General features: G+C 34.7%; 1 protein-coding gene across 37 annotated transcripts in view; it reads left to right on the top strand.

Moving 5' to 3' along the window:
• The window catches only part of TBC1D5 (TBC1 domain family member 5), a 598,207-nt gene that overhangs the window by 332,484 nt on the left and 244,758 nt on the right, over window positions 1-20,965 (top strand). For 36 of the 37 annotated variants that reach the window (XM_063611375.1, XM_063611384.1, XM_055295545.2 and 33 more), the window contains 4 exons: window positions 9,650-9,758; window positions 11,218-11,307; window positions 11,411-11,485; window positions 12,906-12,973. In XM_063611375.1, coding sequence (XP_063467445.1) covers window positions 9,650-9,758; window positions 11,218-11,307; window positions 11,411-11,485; window positions 12,906-12,973 — 342 coding nt within the window. Of the gene's footprint in view, window positions 1-4,745; window positions 4,860-9,649; window positions 9,759-11,217; window positions 11,308-11,410; window positions 11,486-12,905; window positions 12,974-20,965 lie in introns of those variants that run through there. The other variant, XM_063611404.1, reaches the window with a different exon arrangement.

The raw sequence follows: 20,965 nt of genomic DNA, 5'->3' as shown, positions 1-20,965 counted from the left end.
CTTCAGCTGCAACTAGCCATATTTTAACTGCTTAGTGACTATGTGTGGTCAGTGCTTACCATATTGGGGAGTCAGATGTAGAACATTTCTGTCATCTCAGAAAGTTTACTTGCTTAGCGCTCATCTAGAGGTTGTCAAGTGAACGATGGATTCAGTTAAAATATAATTGATTTTAATATTTCTTAGAGAAAGTATTTAAGCGCACATGTGTTTCTGTTTCGTAATACCCTGTTAGTGAACACACTATTGGAAAACATGCTTTAAGTCATAGGATTGACTTTTAATTAGGACATCAGGTTTTGCTAAATAAATGCCTATTTAAAATAACTGGAAAGTAATTTATTCTCTATTCTACCAGCCTTTCCTTTACAGTATTGGCTTGTATTTGCAGACTGTGAGGCAAATTCTTTATCATGTTATAGAATGTTAGATATCAAGCCCTTGCCAGTTATCGCAAATATCAAAGTAAATGAGGTGAGGTGAGGGTGGGAAGAAGGTAGGAAAGGTCTGCAGGGAGAGGATTTTTTCCTTATTAATTATAGAGGAAGCATGAGTAAACCATGGAATATAAAATATACCTACTCCAGACAACTTCACAGAGATTGTCTGGTATACGATCCTTTTCTCACTTCATTTGCAAATGCCAGTCCTTTGATTAGTAATCTAATTATCTTTATTGTATATTTAAATTATTAATACAATTCAAAATGAAAAGCTTGTTATAAAATCGAAAAGTTTGTGATACTGCTTTTCTTGGTTTCCTTTTTTAAAGTACGATTATTGAGTTTACCTACTTTAATATGACCCTGGATTTGGAAGCTCTTACACACTGTATTTTTAAGAAAATAATGCCTGTGTTTTTTTTGTTTGTTTTTGTTTTGTTTTTTCCTTTAAAAAAGAGAGTATTCCAGCACTTTGGGAGGCCGAGGCAGGCAGATTATAAGGTCAGGAGATCGAGACCATCCTGGCTAACACAGTGAAACCCCGTCTCTACTAAAAGTACAAAAAATTTAGCCGGGCGTGGTTGTAGGTGCCTGTAGTCCCAGCTACCTGGGGAGGCTGAGGCAGGAGAATGGTGCAAACCCCAGAGGTGGAGCTTGCAGTGAGCAGAGATAGCGCCACTGCACTCCAGCCAGGGCGATAGAGTGAGACTCTGTCTCAAAAAATATATAAATAAATAAAATAATAAAAAGGAGAGTATTATATTTGACAGTCCCTAACTGTTTTAACTCAGTTCTTTGTGTTCCTGTGAAAACTAAGGTGAAGGCTCAAGGTTTCTCAATTTAAAGTTCAATTCAAACCTGAATCAAAACATTATCGTAATTTTAACGAACCTCTAGGCAATGAACTATTCTTTACCTGTATTTCACTGGAGCCTTATCATATGATAACATGTTTCACCTAGACATATGAAGAAATACATTTTAAGCTTGTGTGTAATTGTGCATTCTGTTTTTTTATATATATTTATGTATAAGAGATATGCCCTGATGTTTCATTATGGAGGAGAAAAAAGCTTTAAATAAAAGTAAGTTTTAGAAAATTCGTGGTACAGGAAGCAAAAAAGCCAGTACAGTTTCTAATTGCCTTTTAGAGACTTGTGAGTTCCCTCATTACCTGTGATTTAAGCTAAAAATGAGGTAATTATAGATAACATCGTGTTTATCTGGTTGATCTTGGCACCTGCAGTCCTAATGTAGCTTACCCATATCTGGTGCCACACTTTACAGTCTTATGCTGACATACCTAATTTACACTTTTCGTATTTCCATTGATTTTAAGTTAGGTGTTACTTGTTCTATTTGAATAGTATTTTCAAAATCATACCTTTAAAATGGCTTAAAAGTATATACTCTTAAACGTTAATACTGGAATTATGGTACAGTCCTTGCATTGACAGAAATCTTTCACTAATGTATTTTGATATAGATTAGAAACAGATTCAAAAATTTACTGGCTCCTTTTTGATAAAATAAATGTGATCATACTAAATATGGCAATTTTTAAAAATATTGGCATGCACTTTAGGATTATGAAATTGTATAAATCTTTTTGAATCAAGTTCAGCTTTCTTACCTTTTACTACCTCAGCTTCAGATATTCTACCCATCTAACCCTGATCTAATCTTGCTTAAATCCTGCTTCATCCTGCTGTGGCCACTTTGTTCTATTATCTTACTACTCAGAATTGCAATGAAATGATCTGGTTGGCTGGCTGACCTTGTAAACTCCATGGTCATCTCTGACAGCTCCGTCTGCTGTACTTCCCTATCACTATACCTCCCAGAGAGCTAGAAGCATCTTTCTACCTTCTCTCTTTTTTCTTCCACTGTCTGTGACTTATTGGCTTTCCCCAAGGTGAGAATCCCTTCTCTTAACCACTCAGCAATTTCATTGTCAGTAGAAGCCTAAGTAGCACCTCTTAACCAACGATTAGAGATCTTTAGTCTTAAACTATATGTAGGCCCTGAACTCTTTGCTATTATTGTAGTCGTTTGGATTTCTTAAGTTAGCCCACAAACACATTGTTTCCTTTCCACGTTAAGCTTAAAAATGGGATAGAAACCATCATATAAACCTATACAGTGTAAAATTAGTGTTTTCTATAGTGTATCACCATTTGGGACAATGATTCAGAAGCCTTCTAGTCATAAATTAGCACATAATTTAGACATTTATTAGTCATCATGTAGGTTATAAAGGTATTTCAACTATTAAATTTAGAAGATATTAACAAATTTAGAAGATACTAGTTTCACACCAATGTTATGAGCATATCTTGGGAAACTACTATTTAATTATATATTAAAATATATAATTACAAATAGATAATCTCATTATAATCATCAGCTGTATTTATACACTGCATATTCTAATTGCTTTCCATGTCAAAATAGCCATTGCAGGAAGCTTAACTACCCAAATAGGTCTTCTTGGAGGGAAGGTGTCAATTCCTGCTGCAGAAGTTGACTTTATTTTTTGAGAAATAATTGCATCACTCATGGCCTACATATTTAATAAGTTACAGTGTTCTTTCCTGAGGAGCACACGAGTAAGCTCAGGGTCCTTCTCAGCATGGTGCTTCCAAGGCAGCCAGTACTGATCTATTAACATTGGCCTGAGAAATGAAACCTACTCATCTTCACCTTTCCTTGCTTAGATGCTGATTGTTTTCAGGGACCAAGTATCTGCAAGATAGAGTAATTGCCACTAGATGGCACTAATGCTTTGTTGAGGAAATCTTCAAGGTCCAGGTGGCTAATCCATTCCATTTAAGGTTTTACACACCTAAACACCCAGGTTCTTAACTACTCACAGGGACTGTTGTTAACTTATCTTCTCAGTCCAACTAGTAAAAAGTTATCTGCATGTACATGGACTTGATATTCAAAAACTAAAAATCTGAGGAAGAAAACAAGGGTATATTTCTATCTTGCCTTGTTGCCAGAGGTCATTTTTGCTCTTGGTGTCTGGAGAATCATGTTTCCCTTTAGTGGTTACTTCCATGTTATTCCAGAAAGATGTCTTTCCTATTTCTCATTTCTTTATTCTCTTGACAAGTTATTTAATTTTTCTGAACCTTACTTTCCTCATTCATAAAAAGGGGTTAAAAATATATACCCTAAGTGATTTACCTAAAATATTATATCATAAGTGGGTCTTTTAAAAGCATTTCGATGGCATTATTGTCAGATTTTTGCTTTTCAGGCACATTGTAAATATATATTTTTTATGTAAGAATAAGTTTAGCAACTACTTTTTCTTTTTTTTTAATTAAACTGAAATATTTCACTTAATATTTTCTATTGTTAATCATGTCTTCCTCCAACTTCAGGAGCAGGCCTACCATTCATATTTGTGATTGTAAAAAAACCTTCATTTTGATCCCTCTCCCCCAGAAGGGCTAAACCTTTCAGCAGTTTACCCTCTGGAATCTGTTTAATGTTTGATTAGCTCAATTCTTTGCAGTAGTATTTCATTGGCTATGGTGCTACTGTTATTTTATATCCTAAGTTTTAATTTTGAAGTATCAAACCATTTCTTTCCCCTCTGTACTACCAGAGTGCTTTGCAGTAATCATTTTATTATTGGTTTACACATCCATCTGTCCACTCTTTTTAACTTTGTATGTTTTAAAAAATATGCCTGTGAGTGCTAAGCACATAGTAGGCAATTAATAAATGTTTATATTTACTCTGTGTTACAGTTTATTGATGAAACACTATTCAATAGAAACGAAAGACAATTAATTTATTATTTTGTGGCCTTTATGCTCCTCTGTTGTTAGAGCTGTTCATCAGTTTGAGATGTTATGCCTTAATTAGAAATGTAAGTACCCATGAATAAATTTAAATGATTGTAAATTTCAGAGATAATGTTTCCAATTCACATGCCTCAGTCTTCTTTTCCCTGTACCAACACCGTAATCAAGGTACAGGGTCTTATTTAAGCTAACAAATAATTATCCTTCATTACATAAGTAGTATGTAACTTGACCTTAAAAGCCTGCTTAACTTGACAAGATGGCAATGAATCTAGCCACCAGCTGTGCCTGTACTTTTACAATTTCTTAGTACTTGTGAATAGGAGCTGATTTTGGAAAAGACTGGAGGAGTCATTGCTTCATACTTCCCTCTCTTATCTGGAATACTTTGTGTTTTCAGTCCACAGAACTGCATGGTGTCTCAAATTATGATTCCTTCTGGGTTCAAAACATTGCACATTTGAGATCTGTGCTTGTTGTTCACAGACTACAAGCTATTTAAATATATTGATGGTTTTTGAGACGTGTATACATACCCCAGAGATATTGCGGATTCAGTTCCAAACAACTGCAATAAAGCAACTATTGCAATAAAGTGAGTCACATGATTTTTTTTGTTTTCTAGTACATGTAAAAGTTATGATTACACTATACTGTCATCCATTAAGTATGCAATAGCATGTATCTAAAAAATATATATACCTTAATTAAAAATACCTTATTGCAAAAAAAACAAATGCCAAGGATCATCTGAGCCTTCAGCAGTTCTTAATCTTTTTGCTGGTAGAGGGTCTTGCCTTGTGGTTGATGGCTTCCCACTTGTTAGGGTGGTGGTTGCTGAAGGTTGGGGGTAACTGTCGCAATTCCTTAAAAAAAAGACAACAGTGAAATATGCCACATAGATTCACTCTTCTTTTCAATAAAGATTTCTCTGTAACATGAGATTCTGTTTGGCAGCATCTTACCCAGAGTAGAACTTGTTTCAAAATTGGACTCAGTCTTCTCAAACCATACAGCTGCTTTCTCACTTAGTTTATTAAATATTCTAAATTCTTTGATATCATTTAAAAAATATTCACAGCATCTTCACCAGCAGTAGACTCCATCTCAAGAAACTACTTTCTTTGTTGATCCATAAGAAGCAACTCCTAATTTAAGTTTTATTATGAGATTATAGCAGTTAAGTCACATCTTCAGGTTCCACTTCTAATTCTAGTTTTCTTGTTATTTTTCCCCATCTACAGTTACTTCTTCCACTGAAGTCTTGAAACCCCTCCAAGTCATCCATGAGGATTGGAATCACCTTTTAAAAACTCTTGTTCATGTTGCTATTCTGACTTTCCCCATGAATCTCTAATGTTCTTAATGACATCTAGAATGGTGAATCCTTACCAGAAGATTTTGAATTTACTTTGCCCAGATCTGTCAGAGAAATCACTATCATATGGCAGCTATAGCCTATGAAATATATTTCTTAAATAATAAAACTTGAAATTAGAAATGACTCCCCACTTCATGGGCTGCAGAATGGATGTTAGCAGACATGGACACAACATTAATCTCTTTGTACATATCCATCAGAGCTCTTGGGTGATGAGGTGTATTGTCAGTGAACAATAATATTTTGAAAGGAATCTTTTTTTTTCCTGAGCAATAGTTTCCAAAAATGGGCTTAAAATGTTCTGTAAACTATGTTGCAAACAGATATGCTATCATCCAGGCTTTGTTATTCCATTTATAGGCACAAGGAGAGTAGATTTAGCATAATTCTTAAGGTCTCTAGGACTTTCAGAATGATTAAAGATTGGCTTCAGTTTAGTCACCAGCTGCATTATCCTGTAACAAGAGAACAGCCTGTCCTTTGAAGCTCTGAAACCAGGCCTTGCCTTCTGGTCCCTAGCTATGAAAGTCCTAGATGGCATCCTCCTTCAATAGAAGGCTGTTATGTCTACATTGAATATCTATTGTTTATTGTAGCTACCTTCAGCAGTTATCTTGGCTTGATCTTCTGTGTAACTTACTGCAGCTTCTCAATCAGCACTTTCTGCTCCACTTTGCGATTTTATGTTATGGAGATGGCTTCTTTTCTTAAACTTCATGAACCAACCTCTGCTACCTTCCAACTTCTCTTTGGCAGCTTCCTCACCTTTCTCAGCTTTCACAGAATTGAAGAGAGTTAGGGCTTTGCTCTGGATTAGGTTTTGGCTTTAGAGAATATTGTAGCTGGTTTGATTTTCTATCCAGACCACTCAAACTTTCTCTGTATCAGCGGTAAGACTGTTTTGCTTTCTCATCATTCATGAGTTCACTGGAGTAGCACTTTTGAGTTTGTTCAAGAACTTTTTTTTTTTCTGCGTTCACCACTGGGCTACCTGTTTAGTGCAAGAGACTAAGCTTTTGGTCTAACTTGGCTTTAGATATACCTTCCTCACTAAGCTTAATCATTTCTAGGTTTTGATTTAAATTAAGAGACCTATGACTCTTCTTTTCACTTGAACAGTACGAGGCCATTGTAGCATTATTAGGGCGGTCCAAGCAGAGGGAGAGAGACAAGGGACTGTTTAGTGGTATGGCCAGAACACATACAACATTTATCAGTGAGTTCACTGTCTTATATGGTTGTGGTTCATTTTGCTTCATAACAGTTACAATAGTAACATCAAAGATCACTGATCACATATTCCCATAACAGATATAATGAAAGAGTTGGAAATATTGTGAAGATTATCAAAATATGTCACAAGAGACATGAAGTGAGCACATGCTGATAGACTTGCTCAATGCAAGGTTGCCACAAACCTTCAATTTATTAAAATGCAGTACCTGTGAAGTGCAGTAAAATGAAGTGACATAAAATGAGGTATGCCTCTACTCCTCTAAGGTACTCATTGCTAATCTCATCTTTGAATATTGCTAAAAACTAGACAAAAACAAAGTTTGAACATTATGAGATATCAGTATATATGCGTAATTACTTGGAAATAGGACATATTTAGAATATTTTAGGTAATAAAAATGGATTAAAATGGGGAAAAAAGCCCCACAAAATTTCAGCGAATATTTATTTGGTGTTGGAGTGGCTAAGAATTACTTAAGCAAGAGAAAACAATGGAAGGATCAATAAGAGAAAATAATGTTAGATCTTAATTATACACAAATTTAAAAAGCTTCAATGTATTGAAAATTAAGACAATTGGGTTAAAAAATTGGCTGATGAAGGCATGATGTCTTTAATGTATGAAAAACTTTTTAATCAGTAATAAGGCACACTAAAATAAAAGCAGTATTATTAACAAAAATATTAATTTTTAAAAGTATAGGACTTGGGCACACTGGCTCATACCTGTAATTCCAGCACTTTGGGAGGCTGAGGAGGGAGAATCGCTTGAGGCCCTTTGTAGACCAATCTGGGCAACATAGGAATACCCAGTCTCTACAAAAAGTTACAAAATTAGCCAGGTGTGATGGTGTGTGCCTGTGGTCCCTCCTGAGTAGCCTCAGCTACAGTGGAGGCTGAGGTGGGAGGATTGATTGAGCCCAAGGAGTTCAAGGCTAAAGTGAGCTGTGATTGCACCACTGTACTCCATCCTGATGACCAAGTGAGACCTTGTCTCTTTTTTAAAAAGTGTGTGTGTGTGTTGGATAGTCTTCTGAGGGTTTTTGATGTATTTTTGAAATTCTCATAATAATTCCTTTAAGTAGATTCTGTTATTACTCCGTTTTACAGATGAGGAAACCGAGGCACAGAGAGGTTAAGAAATTTGCCCATGCTTGCACATCTAGTAAGTAACTAGTGAGCTGTGTAGCTTTCCTTACTGTACAGCTTTCTGATCCCAAGCATGTGCCTCTGATGTCCATTCTCTTAACCACTATCCTGTACTGCTTAAAATGGGCAAAGAGCAAAAAGCAGGTTTTACAAAGGAAGCAGTAAAATGACCCAAAAGCATGAACAATTTTTAGTTCACTAGTAGTACAAATTAAAGTAAAGCTAAATTTTTTAAACTAATAGAGTGATGAGAAGAAGAAATTTTTGTGGAGTGGTGATAGAAATGCATTTCTTCCAGCATGGGTTGGAATGTGTATCTCATTTAGCAATCTTAGCCAGAAACCACTATTGGCAGAAGGCTTGTTGTGATTGAGGATCACAACACTACTGGGTTAAAGCTGGAAGTTCTGCTGGTGGCAGTAGGGAATGTGTCATTGTCTTTGGTCACTCTTCTGGAACTTCTCTTCTGGAGAAGATGCATTTTGTCCCATGGTCAAGTTTTGAAATTTTTGTGTACAGTTCATTACTCTAAGCATAGTATGCAAGATTATCCTTTCTCAAAATGAATAGGGTCTAGCCAGTGACAACCGCACGTGTATGTAACAGAAGAATGATTGAGGGTTTTAGTGGCTTTCTTTTTTCAGAAATCTCTCTTAAGGTATTGCCGTCAGGGTTTCAGCTTTGATAATAAATGTTAAGTTATATGTAAATTTTATTGTGATATGATGGAATTTGGGAGAAATTTCATAAAGCTAATCTCAGTAGCCTTTACTCAAGTGATTCTTAATGTTTAGTTTGGTGCAAGATGCAGGGAATATAGGTCTAATTCCTTTATTCAAACTCAGTAAATGGTTTAGGACAATTAATTTCCAATTGTTTCCCAGTAGAACAGATTTACTTGTATATTAATGAGGCACAGGTGTTAGGCCCCTGGTGTCTGCATGCCTGGGAGGCATATTTCAGTTGTTTATCTACTCAGCCATAGGTACTGCAAGGTACTCAAGCTTGCCTTTAACAGTTTTTACAGTGAGGCTTTTTAATTTTTTGATGTTTTTTTCAAATTTGCCCACACCTGTTAAAATTTTAAAACTGATCATGTAGAAAGAAGTTGCAATTTCAGTAGTAAGCAGCACTAACAGTTAAAGTAGTCTTCTATTATACTTTACTGTCCAGCCTGACATTAAAGAGAAATTGGTTCATTTAAACAGGTATTTCACATGAGAAGCTAATATAATCAATATTACACTTCTTTGTTGCATATTTTTGGAGCAGGTATGTTTTTGCCATTGGCTAAAACAGTCATATATTTATATTATTCATTTTTTTCTTGTTTACTCACTGAACTGTACTATCAACATTTTAGAGGAAATGGAATAGCCTCCATAGACATTATGAATTTCAGTAGCTGGCGTAATTATAGCTATCTACATATTCATTAAATCTACGGAAGAACTGTGTCCAAAAAGACAGCCATGCGTTCAGAGACAGTACACAACTAAAATATATGTTTTAAAAGTTGCATTTTTTAGACTTACTTAAAATTAATTTCCCGTAGAACTTCTCTCCAAGCAGAGGAATTTTAACAAAAGGATTCTCATGCTTTGGTTTCTTTCATATAGGAAAGAATGGGAAGAACTATTTGTAAACAACAATTACTTGGCAACAATAAGGCAGAAGGGGATTAATGGGCAGCTGAGAAGCAGCAGGTTCCGCAGCATTTGCTGGAAGGTAAGAAGAAAATATTTATTTACAGTTTCTGGTTGCAATATATCAACACATTACCTGATGCCGTGGAAGATTAGCCATGCAGGGGATCACTGAATTTTCCAAGAGACTTCACTCCCATTATTTTGACCATCTATGTTTATCTTTCATAGGACATTTACTAATAAGGTTAGACTACCTTAGTCCTGAGTAAGTGATAATGGTAAAAGAGTCATATAAAATAACTATCTTTTCAACTGTTTTGATGGTGCCAAATTGAGAGCAACAGTTTTACACTCCCCAGAGGCTTTTGCAGAAATTCTTGAAGATTTGCAAGAAAAGGCAGTGGTTGGGGGTTAACTTTTAGGTTCCTATTTTATCAAGCCGTCATTTAGTTATCTTCCCTTTTTTCTTCATAAATGGCAGCAGGAAAATATTTTTCACATTTCTTTTAGTAGTGAGGGGTGGCAAGAAGTGGAAGGAAATTGGATCACTCTCCTTTAGAGGAAAAGGACCACTGATTACCAAAACTAATAATAATAATCTATAGTTATCTTTTTAATTGCTTTGAAATATTGTTTGTTTTTGTTTTCTAAACATGAATTTATTTAGGTTTAGACTCATTTCTAGAATGAATTCTATCATAAGTTTTTAGGGTTATCTGCATAAATTAAGCATACTGAGTCTGTGCAAGTAAAGACAAAAACACATACTGTATTAGACAGTTTTAGGTTCAATAATTTAGATTTAATAATTAAAATACACTTTTCTTCTTTTAGATGCAGGCATTAAAGGCAGGAGACCTGCTGCTAGAATATTTGTGTACAAGTATTTGTGCCCCACCCCCATTCCCTGTTGTTTAACTTTTACTATCTTTCATTTGTTAAAAATAAACCTAAATCCAATTTTATTTTAATATTGTATTAAACTAAATTAAATCAAATTTGTCATTTTAAGAATGTTTGTTATTTTCATAAGCTGACTGCCAGCTTTAAATTACATTTTTTTTCTGTAAAAGGAATGCTTTCATGTTTCAGGCTGTGCCCTCAGTGAGACTGTTGTTCACTATCTTTTACTAGCTTGTTTTAAAACAAAACTTTAAATGTAGCAATTACTAATCTGACTTTGTGCTCCCTAATAACCCCCTACTACTCCCATTAAGACTAGAATGTAAAATGTGAATTATATTTGAACCTCAATGAATTTTTCTTCCTTTTTAATGTGAATCTGAAGGGGAGCTTGATTCTGTTTTGTGGTGTAGCTTTTGTTATCTTGCTTTTTGGCCTTTGTTCACTTTTTGAATTTTGTGATTATATATTTCTTAAATATCTCCAAACAGAAATTGGTAGGAATTGAAATGATGATATGAATATGAAATATCATGAATATTATGTCTTTCAATGTTCAGGTGGTTCAGTTTGGCATAGTTTCACATTTTATATCTTAAGATTTTTATAAAAGTTTCTTCTGTTTTTCTTGACAGCTGTTTCTTTGTGTTCTTCCTCAAGACAAAAGTCAATGGATAAGTAGAATTGAAGAATTAAGAGCATGGTATAGCAACATTAAAGAAATAGTAAGTAAATAGTATATTTAATTAACGTAATTGTTTTCTTATGTACACTTTAAAGTCCAGTAGCCTCTGATCCTTGTGTGTGTGTTTTCTCTTTCTTTACTAGCATATTACCAACCCGAGGAAAGTTGTTGGCCAACAAGATTTGATGATCAATAATCCTCTTTCACAGGATGAAGGGGTAAAGTTTGTCTTTGTTCATGTCTTAACCTCTTTTGCTGCTAAGAATTTGTTTATATGACTGGTTGCCAATCACCATGAAAGCAATATATTTCATGCTAACTATTTTCTTTATTCCACATACAGTACCACCTAAAACCTGGTAGAAATGATTTTACATTATATATATACTGTGTTGTAGAAAATTTATGATCTATTTCTGTGAAATGGCAGTACAAAAAAGTCTTGGGATTCTGTAAAAATATAAGAGCATAAAGATGAGAATAGAACTTTTATCAGGGTTGCAGTGGGGAATCTGGTAGCTAAGGAAAGCCTCCCTTCATTGTGAAAATAAAGAAGGGCTCACTTAGCAGGGCTAACTCGCAGGAAGAAAGAAGTAACCCTTTGTAGTGAGTCTATGAAGAAGTTTTTAAAAAATCAGGTCTACTTCTACTCGTATTCCAGTGAAGACAAGGATTACTACTTTAAAGATATTATGTAACTTTAAAAGTGTGAGTGCTCTAATTTTTGCCTATTTACCTAAAAACACATTTTTTCCATTCAATACGTAGGGTTAGCATTTCTCTTTCCCAATACGTAAGTATTTATAGACTCTTTGGTATAGGAACATACAATATTGAGTAATTTTTAAAAACTTTCCCTTAAATTCACATTTTAAAATGTATATAAAAACCTACTGGATTATAAAACCAAGCTCTGTAGAAAAACTTAACCCATCTTTCTTAGTGCATTGGGAATCCAGGTCAGGTTCAAGCTGGGGACAGTTGGCCCATGAGTCCTGCTGTAATCCAAGCACCTTTCTGTTGTTACAGGGGTAGTAGCAGTAGCATATGGCAGTGAAAAGTATTGTTCACTTTATATAGATAATAAAAATGTTGACAATATACACTAGTTTCTCATTATTCACAGGAGATTGGTTCCAGGCTCCTCATGGGCACTGCAATCTGCAGATGATAAAGTTTCTTATATAAAATGGCATAAGTATTTCCATAAAACCTGTGTACATCCTCCTGTATACTTTAAATAATCTCTAGATTACTCATAATACCTAATAGATTGTAAATGCTAAATAAAGTTGTTATACTGTGTTTTCTAATTTGTATTTTTTTATTGTTGTATTGCTATTTTTTATTTTTTCCCAATATTTTTGATCCACGGTTGGATTTTTGTTGTGGAACCTGCAGATAAGGAGGGCTGACTTTATATGATAATATCAAACTGGAAAAATTGATGTTAGAATAAAGATGTGTTTCTGAGATTAAATTAGATTTTAATAAAAATTACCCCAGTCTCAGGTTTTCTATCTGCAATGTGAAATGATCTGAGAAGAATAAATTTAACTATTTACATTATTAAATTGAAATCACTAAAAGTAAAACAAAGGTGTGAGACTATATAATAGATTGTTTTCCTTATTTCAGAGTCTTTGGAACAAATTCTTCCAAGATAAAGAACTTCGATCAATGATTGAACAAGATGTCAAAAGAACGTATGTAGAACTATTTACATGTTACTTTCAATAATTCAAATTGTTGTTACCTCTTTCTAATTTTAACAAAACACAAAATCTGCAGAGTCAACTTAATTGAATGCAGTATTCTACTTGTGTTAATAACAAACTTGTTTTGACAAATTGTGATAATAAGGATTGTTTTCTACTCTAACGATACAGATTTCTATGTTCCCTTTTTAAAAGTAAATTACATTTATAATATTGATAATCTTCAATAATATTTAATAAGTTTTATCAATTTCCAACAATTATTTGAAGTCATATGCATCTTTTTAAGGTTATATTGTATAATCTTATTGCCAGAAAAATTTATCCCTTGCTTTATGCATTTGAATCCCTTTCTAACCAAGTTACTTGCTAAAACTTGTTAAATGACAACTGTTATTCTTATCCTTACTTCTCTTCCTCTTGAAGCTATTCAGGTTTGCAAACAATCTCTTCTCTCAGTCTATTCAGTATTTACTATGTAAAAGGGTAATTTTTTACTTAGCATAATGTCCATAACTTTGATATATTCGACCGCATCTTTCTGAGTCATAGGGTGAGGAGTAAATGGAATTTGTGTCAGAAGATCATAGATAGAGTCCTAACTAACGGATGCTGTAAATGTGGGAAAATTACTTCAACATCTTTCCCTCTCAGTTTCCTCTTGTGTTAAATGGGGATAATAGTAACCATCTCATATGATATTTGAGGATTAATTAATATCTGTCAGAATAGTAGTAAATTAGATAAGTTTATACTTTAAACTATAAATCATTATATAAATGTTAGTAAACTTAATGTAATCCTTAGGATCTGGAATTAGCCAGGTATGTGCAGAATCGTGAGTATCTCTGGTGGCTTCCTCCAAGTACTTCTGTAGCTTTGCCCGTGTGTTCCACTCCTAGTTCAATTCCTACTAAATCTGTTATAATGTCAAGGCCTCTTGCTCTCTGATATTGATTTCTTTGCAAGTTATAAATACTGAATAATAAGATGACATGAACTACTACTAAGTTTATAGTACATATTTAACAAATACAATTTCTTTAAAATGAAAATAATTCAGAGGAATCACAGGTTTAGAGTAAATGAAACCACAGGTAATTGGCAGTGGTAATAGGGTATGGGTGGGAAGTTTGGGATGATTTTGGTTAGCTTGAGTTATCCAGTTAACTCAGGAATAACCCAGTTAGGGAAGCTACTCTCAGAGGTATGGGTGATAGTGCTTGGTCTCCCTAGTATATAGGTGCAGAAAGTAGAGCACCATTGTATTAGCACACAGGAGTCCTGGCACTCGGTAAATATTTGAATAAAACAAAAGAAGGAATTTCCTCAGTAATTTAAGTATATAGTTAATCAGTGGTAGTAAACAGGCCTTTTAAAAACAAAATGTGCAGTATATATTGTTAACTAAACTGTAAAGGCATCCCTTTTTTAAAATGCTAGGTAGTTATATTTAAAAACTTGCCAACTTCAGATTGATCTGTCTAATGAGCAGGATTATAATTAATCTCTCTACAATTATCAAATGGAAATGAAGGGTCCACAGCACTGGTGCCGAGTCATAGAGTCAGAGGCCATGGGGGCCAGATTGACTTAAAGAAATAGCAAACAAGAAAGGGGGAAAATAAACCTCTGATAGCCACACCAAACAAGCAGTGATACTGGGAATTTTTTCATCATTTTAGTGACTTAGTTTGAACATTTCTGCTTTGTTATGTAAGAAAGTGTTAGTTCTTGAAAACTCCTATATTTTCTGTTTTTTTCTTACAAAAATGCAAGATATATACACAGATACATACATACATATACATATAGATATATATGTATATTATACACATACATGTGTGTGTATATATATATATGTACACACACATACAGTGTTTTTCTTAAAATGTATCTCTGCCAGTTTATTTTAATTAAAATGGCAAACCAGTGACCCAAAGAAGGTAGCTAGGAGGCCCTGTAGTTGATAGCATAGTAGGGAAATGGATTAGCATTCTCTAGAGGGACAGAACTATTAGGATAGATGTATATATAAAGAGGAGTTTATTAAGGAGTATTGACTCACATGATCATGGTGAAGTCCCACAACAGGCCGTCTACAAGCTGACAAGCAAGGAAGCCAGTCCGAGTCCCAACACCTTAAAAGTAGGGAAGCTGGCAGTGCAGCCTTCAGTCTATGGCTGAAGGCCCCAAGAGCCCCTGGCAAACTGCTGGTGTAAGTCCAAGAGTCCAAAACCTGAAGAACTTGGAGTCTGATGTTCGAGGGCAGGAAGCATCCACCACAGGGGAAAGATGAAGGCTGGAAGATTCAGCAAGCCTGCTCTTTCCACCTCCTTCTGCCTGCTTTATTCTAGCCACACTGGCAGCTGATTAGATGGTGCCCATCCAGAGTGAGGATAGGGCTGCCTCTCTGAGTCCACTGACTCAAATTTTAATCTCCTTTGGCAACACCCTCACAGACACATCCAGGAACAATACTTTGCATCCCTCAATCCAATCAAGTTGACACTCAATATTAACCATCACAGGAGGGTTCCATATCTTCTTCTCTTGAAGACTCTCCCATGGCTGTCTCCGCATTTAGATTAAGTCTTCCTTGTCATTTCTACATAAATTTTCTGGCAAATACTTAGCTTGTGAGGTAAGGCGGTCAGTCTTATTTTAAGTCCACCAAATTATTTAATTGTAAAAGCTGAATAGCTTGTATAAATTTACATCTTTATAAGGTACTACATGATCTAAAATATATGTTTTTCATTTCAGTCTGTGAGGAATTTCCTAATAAAAGAAGTACAGCCCAGATAAGGTTATAAAGTGTTACTTGTTTACTAGCTTTGTGATAAGAATTTTTTTAAAAATGTGTATTTATGGAGCATCGCTATGTTCCATAATTGCCCTTTGCACTGTGGGGGACAGAGTGGAGTGGTGAATAACACAGATAGGGTGCTGCCATCACAGGTTGTATATTTTAGTGTGGTGTCGGGGAGAGTGGTGAGACAACAAGCATGTATAGATAAAGAGGATAATTACAGAGGGTGATCATTGTTCTGAAGAAATAAGGCAGAGTAACTAGATAGCTAGAAGGAGAGTAGCCAGTGGCATGGCTACTTTAGGAATAGTGATTGGAGAAGACATCTTTGAAAAGATGACATTTGAGCTGAGATGTGAAAAAATTTAAAGGCCAGCCATGTGAAGAACTAGGGCAAGAACATGTAGACAGAGGGAGTAGCTAGGGCAAAGTTAGTTTGTCAATGAAAATGAGCTCAGTGTTTAGAGGAGCAAAAAGAAGTCAGGCCGGCTAGAGCAAGTGCTTTAGAGAAGGAAATCTGAGAGGAGAGCAAAGGCCAAACAGTCTTGTAGACCACAGTAAAAAGTAAGGATTTATTCTGATTGCAATAGGAAGCTTTTGGAGGACATTGAGCAGTGGCATGATACCTAGAAAGATAATTATGGCTGCTGTGCAGTGGGGCAAAGGTGGATGTAAGAACGGAAGCTGGAAAAGCAACTAGGAGTCCATTGGAGTATTTCAAGTTAAGTAATGTTAGCGATTTATTAGACTAAAAATGTAGTAATAAAGACAAGAGTAGGTAGATGGATTGGGGATATATATTTTATGTTTCAAAATACAAATTAGGGGATCATTATATGTAGTTTTCTCACATTCATAAGTTTCTGTTCCATTTTTACTGCTCTGTTTCAGATCCTTTTTACCTCCTGCCCACAATTCACTTACTTGTTTAATTGTTTTCTTGGGATCTAGCGTTTTTCCACTTCCAGTCCATTCCATGTGTTACAGCCTAATCACTCTACTCAAAGCACATTTATGATCATTCTATTTGCCTAATCCAGACCTTTCTGTGACTTCCTGTGCCCTGAAGAAGAATGGACTTACTCAGTTTCTCTAATACATACCCAGTTCCCTTTTAGACAAGTGCTTCTGGCATTATTCAGTGAACAGGTTTTGTGCTTTCCATTTTCCATGTTTTGGAATCTTTCATGCTCTCCTCTGCTGGAATGCTGCTTCCCTCCTCTGCTTCCTGTTAGATTCCTGACAGCTCACCATTCAAGGCCTGAGTTCATCACCTAAGTTTATGAAACATTTTCCAGTCTTGGCAATTGGAAATCATTTGTGCCTAGTCTGTGTTCTATAGAATTTTCTTAATAACTTTTTAATATTATTTAATTTTGTTTGGTCTTATATTTATTTAGGTCCATCTGTCAGTGTATTCAGTACATTTATATTGATCTCCTTAGTGTACCAGGCACTAGAGATGCCAAGATAAATGTGATATGGACCCTTAAGAAGCTTACAGAGAAAACAGGAAAAAAAAAGTTACAATGCAGGATTATTGGTGCCATTAAGAGAAGCAGTATGTACAGGAGCTCTTGTGTTAGCCCAGATCTTATCTTTCATACCTAGTAGTAAACCCTTTGAAGGCATGGACCTAGTCTTGTTTTTGTCTCACTGCTTATCACCAAAGTTATGCTTAATAAATGATCATTGATTGTGAATCTTATCACTGATGATCAGTGTTGTTCAATTTTAGTAATTATCTCAAACATCTTTAAACTTTCAGAGACATAAGCACACTTTAAAAAATACTATTATCAACTTTTTAGTATGAGTTTACACAAGATAATTTGATTGCATGAGCTGTGATTCTGCCATCATTATTTAATTTATTTGATCTGGATACGTCACTGTATTAAATATTATCTTCCCCTTCAGCCAATTTTAATACTCTTTTATGTCACTAACCCTTTTTTGCCTCAAAGCGTTTTGCATTCATTTCAATTAATTGTTCTTTATCTTAACCTAATGAGGTTGTTACTATTCCCATTTTTATTACTGAAAAAACTGATAATCAAAAGGTAAATCAAGGAATTTCCATTTACAGCATTCTGATTTAGAACTTGAATTGTCTATTCTGAACAAATTTTGCCATGTTTCAAAAGCTGTAACATTAAATGAAATTCAGTATTATTTTAAAATGGTGGAAATAATGAGTTCAGGATAAAATATCATTTCCATATTAGATGCCAAAGAAGTATGTTATTTGGTCTATCAAGGTCTATTCTAAAAATATATATGCAGCATCTATAACGTCATTTGCAGATTAACATATTTATAAGCTATTGCCAAATAGTCTCATCTTTTCTTCAAATGTGTTTTCCCTCTCTTGAATTAAATGATTAAATTTCTTTAACTGACTTTTATAATTGTAACTTTGACCATATTTAAAAGTTTATCTGATTGCCTATTGATATTCTGTTATCATCTTCAATATTTGATCTTTTGTATTTCTAGTTATCGTAGTTAACATTTTAGGTAGCTCATTCATAATTTAATTATTCTTTTTCTTACTTGTATCTCCATGGTGAGTTTTTAAAGATGCAGCTTTCTTGGGCCAGGTGTGTTGGCTCATGCCTTTAATCCCAGCACTCTGGGAGGCCAAGGCAGGAGGATCACTTGAGCCCAGGAATTTGAGACCAGCCTGGGCAACATGGCAAAACTGTCTCCACAGAAAACACAGAAATTAGCCAGACATGGTGGCACACACCTGTAGTCCCATCTACTTGGCAGGCTGCAGTTGGGGGATCACTTGATTCCAGGAGGTTGAGACTGCAGTAAGCTGTGGTCACGCCAGTGCACTCCAGCCTGGGTGAAAGAGTGAGATCCTGTCTTAAAAAAAAGTAACTTTCTCATCTTAATGTTTCCTTTTGTTTATAGTGTATATGTATGCCATACTTCCAACATAATCTATTTAAGCAAATTTTGTCTTCTCAGTTTTTTAAGTCTTATAATTTGATATTTTGCAAGCAAACTTTGTCTCCTCAATTAAAACACACCTTATTTGATATTTTCTGGATTCATTAATAATTGCTTGCAAGAGAAAAGGAGCAGGTAGGGAAGTAAAAAAAAATTCTTTAAATTATTTTTTAAAAATTATAGATATGTGCTGTACTGTTTGGTAGATACCAGGCACATGTGGCTGTTTAAATTTAAATTAAATAAAATTAAAAATTTTAGTCATCACAGTAGCTATAGCTGATAATGGCTACTGTATTGGACAACTCTTATAGAGGATACTTCCATTCTTACAGAAAGTTCTTTGGATAGTGCTGTATAGATAATTCATTATTATGCTCGCCTCAGCAGCACATATACTAAAATTGGAATGATAATTCATTATTTATTTTTGTGTAATATATGATGTAAATGTCTGCATTTTGCTTTTTATTCATGTTGAACTTTTAGATATGGCCTCTGTGAAACATTTACTTTTATTTCTTTTCTCTCTCCTTTAGAAAATGACATGAATTTTTACAGTAAATAAATCTTACCTGAATTTTTGGTCAAATGTAGTTATTATGTTACATTGTAGTATGTGGATGGAAACTAGATTAGTTTTGAATTTTTTTCTATGTTAAGCATATTCAAAAGTTATTTTACTGAGTAATTTATTGATTTTTTTTTTTTAATTTAAAGATCCTCTTTCTCAGTTCCTATTTTGAAAAAGAAATACTCCCAGTAATTTGGTCCATTGATGTCACACTTTACAAAGTTAAGATGTCCTAAATGTCGATATCTCCTACACAGTTTCCTCCAAGCCCATTTTTTATTTAAATAAAAAACAAATTCCTCTGGGAAGAAGGATTTTACAAGCAATTTCAGAGCAGAATTGATTTTGGTGTGTGTTAATGCCGACAATCTGCCCAGTGTTAAAATGTTAAAGAGAAAAAAAAATACAAGCTGCCATATTCCTGTGATCACACCAAAATAGCAGCTTGTATTTATATTTTCAGTCTCCTCGAGGTGGACTGCAGGCACACATGAATGAGTGGATGTACTTGGTGTTGTGTTGTGATTTTATTTAATGCAGGCAAAGTACATGCTTGTGCATGCACGACCAGCCCTCACATATGCACTTGTTCACAGCCGAGAAAGTGAAAACTACAACACAAGCCGCTCTCTAAGAGTTGTCGGCAACCTGTGTGTGTTTCTTAAATATTAAAGAGGGGGGAAAACAGATTTTCAGGAATATGAAAAATAATTCTTCTGTCAAATGGCCTGTAGTCCTTCCTCATTTGACACTTAAGGTAAAAACAAAATAATTACTATTGCATATGTATATTTAGTATTTTTCCTGTACTGCTCCTGTACTGTTTTAAAGTATATTTTTCCCATTTCTGTTTCATTTAAGCATGCAAATTCTTAGCATACATTTATTCTAATTTGTGAGATTTTTAAAAACTTAAAATTTTTTTCAGCATTTTAATGAAAATATAGTTGCAGTGCTTTCATTAGCACCCTGGTGTTCCTAGTCTTCGGAATTTAGGAGCAGTAGTACATAGGGGCAGCACAGTTATAGGGGTACCCTCTGAACTGCTGACCAATAGAGTTTTTGCTTTTCAGATTTTCCTTGTTTTAAATGAGCCCAGATTTTTAAGGACTATTTATAGTTGTAGATTTATATGATTATGAGAAGGTTAAAAAGTAAAGTTTGGTGAGTAGTAAAATAATATTCCCAGTGGGCACAGCCTGTTTGGTAGTGTAACACAGTCTTTTTAGAACATTTCAGCAGATTTAGAATTGAAGCAGCTTTGGTACTTCAGGGGTAGTGCTTTGTATTTATTTTTTAAATTTTTTTCTTAATTATGAAAAACTTCAAAATAGAGTCTGTATTTCCACTTGTGACACAGTTTCGTCTGGCACTGAAAGTACATATACAGTATATCTACCTACGTTTCTATTTTTTCCTAATTTTTTACCTTTATGGTAGGAACAGAAAGATGTTTTTGGAGGAGTGGAGGAGTGGGGTAAAGGGCTTGTTAAGTGACTCAGACATTGTAGAACTAGAAAGAACCTTAGATGAAGACCTCTACTTAGATAGTGACAGATCCCATCTCCTGAACTGCAGCCACACCTGCCTTATCCCACCTTATATCCTGTCATCCCAAACCGCCCCTCCTCCT

This window comes from Symphalangus syndactylus, chromosome 10, assembly GCF_028878055.3.
Source record: "Symphalangus syndactylus isolate Jambi chromosome 10, NHGRI_mSymSyn1-v2.1_pri, whole genome shotgun sequence".
NCBI lineage: Eukaryota > Metazoa > Chordata > Mammalia > Primates > Hylobatidae > Symphalangus > Symphalangus syndactylus.
This window is presented reverse-complemented; position numbering and strand designations above follow the sequence as displayed.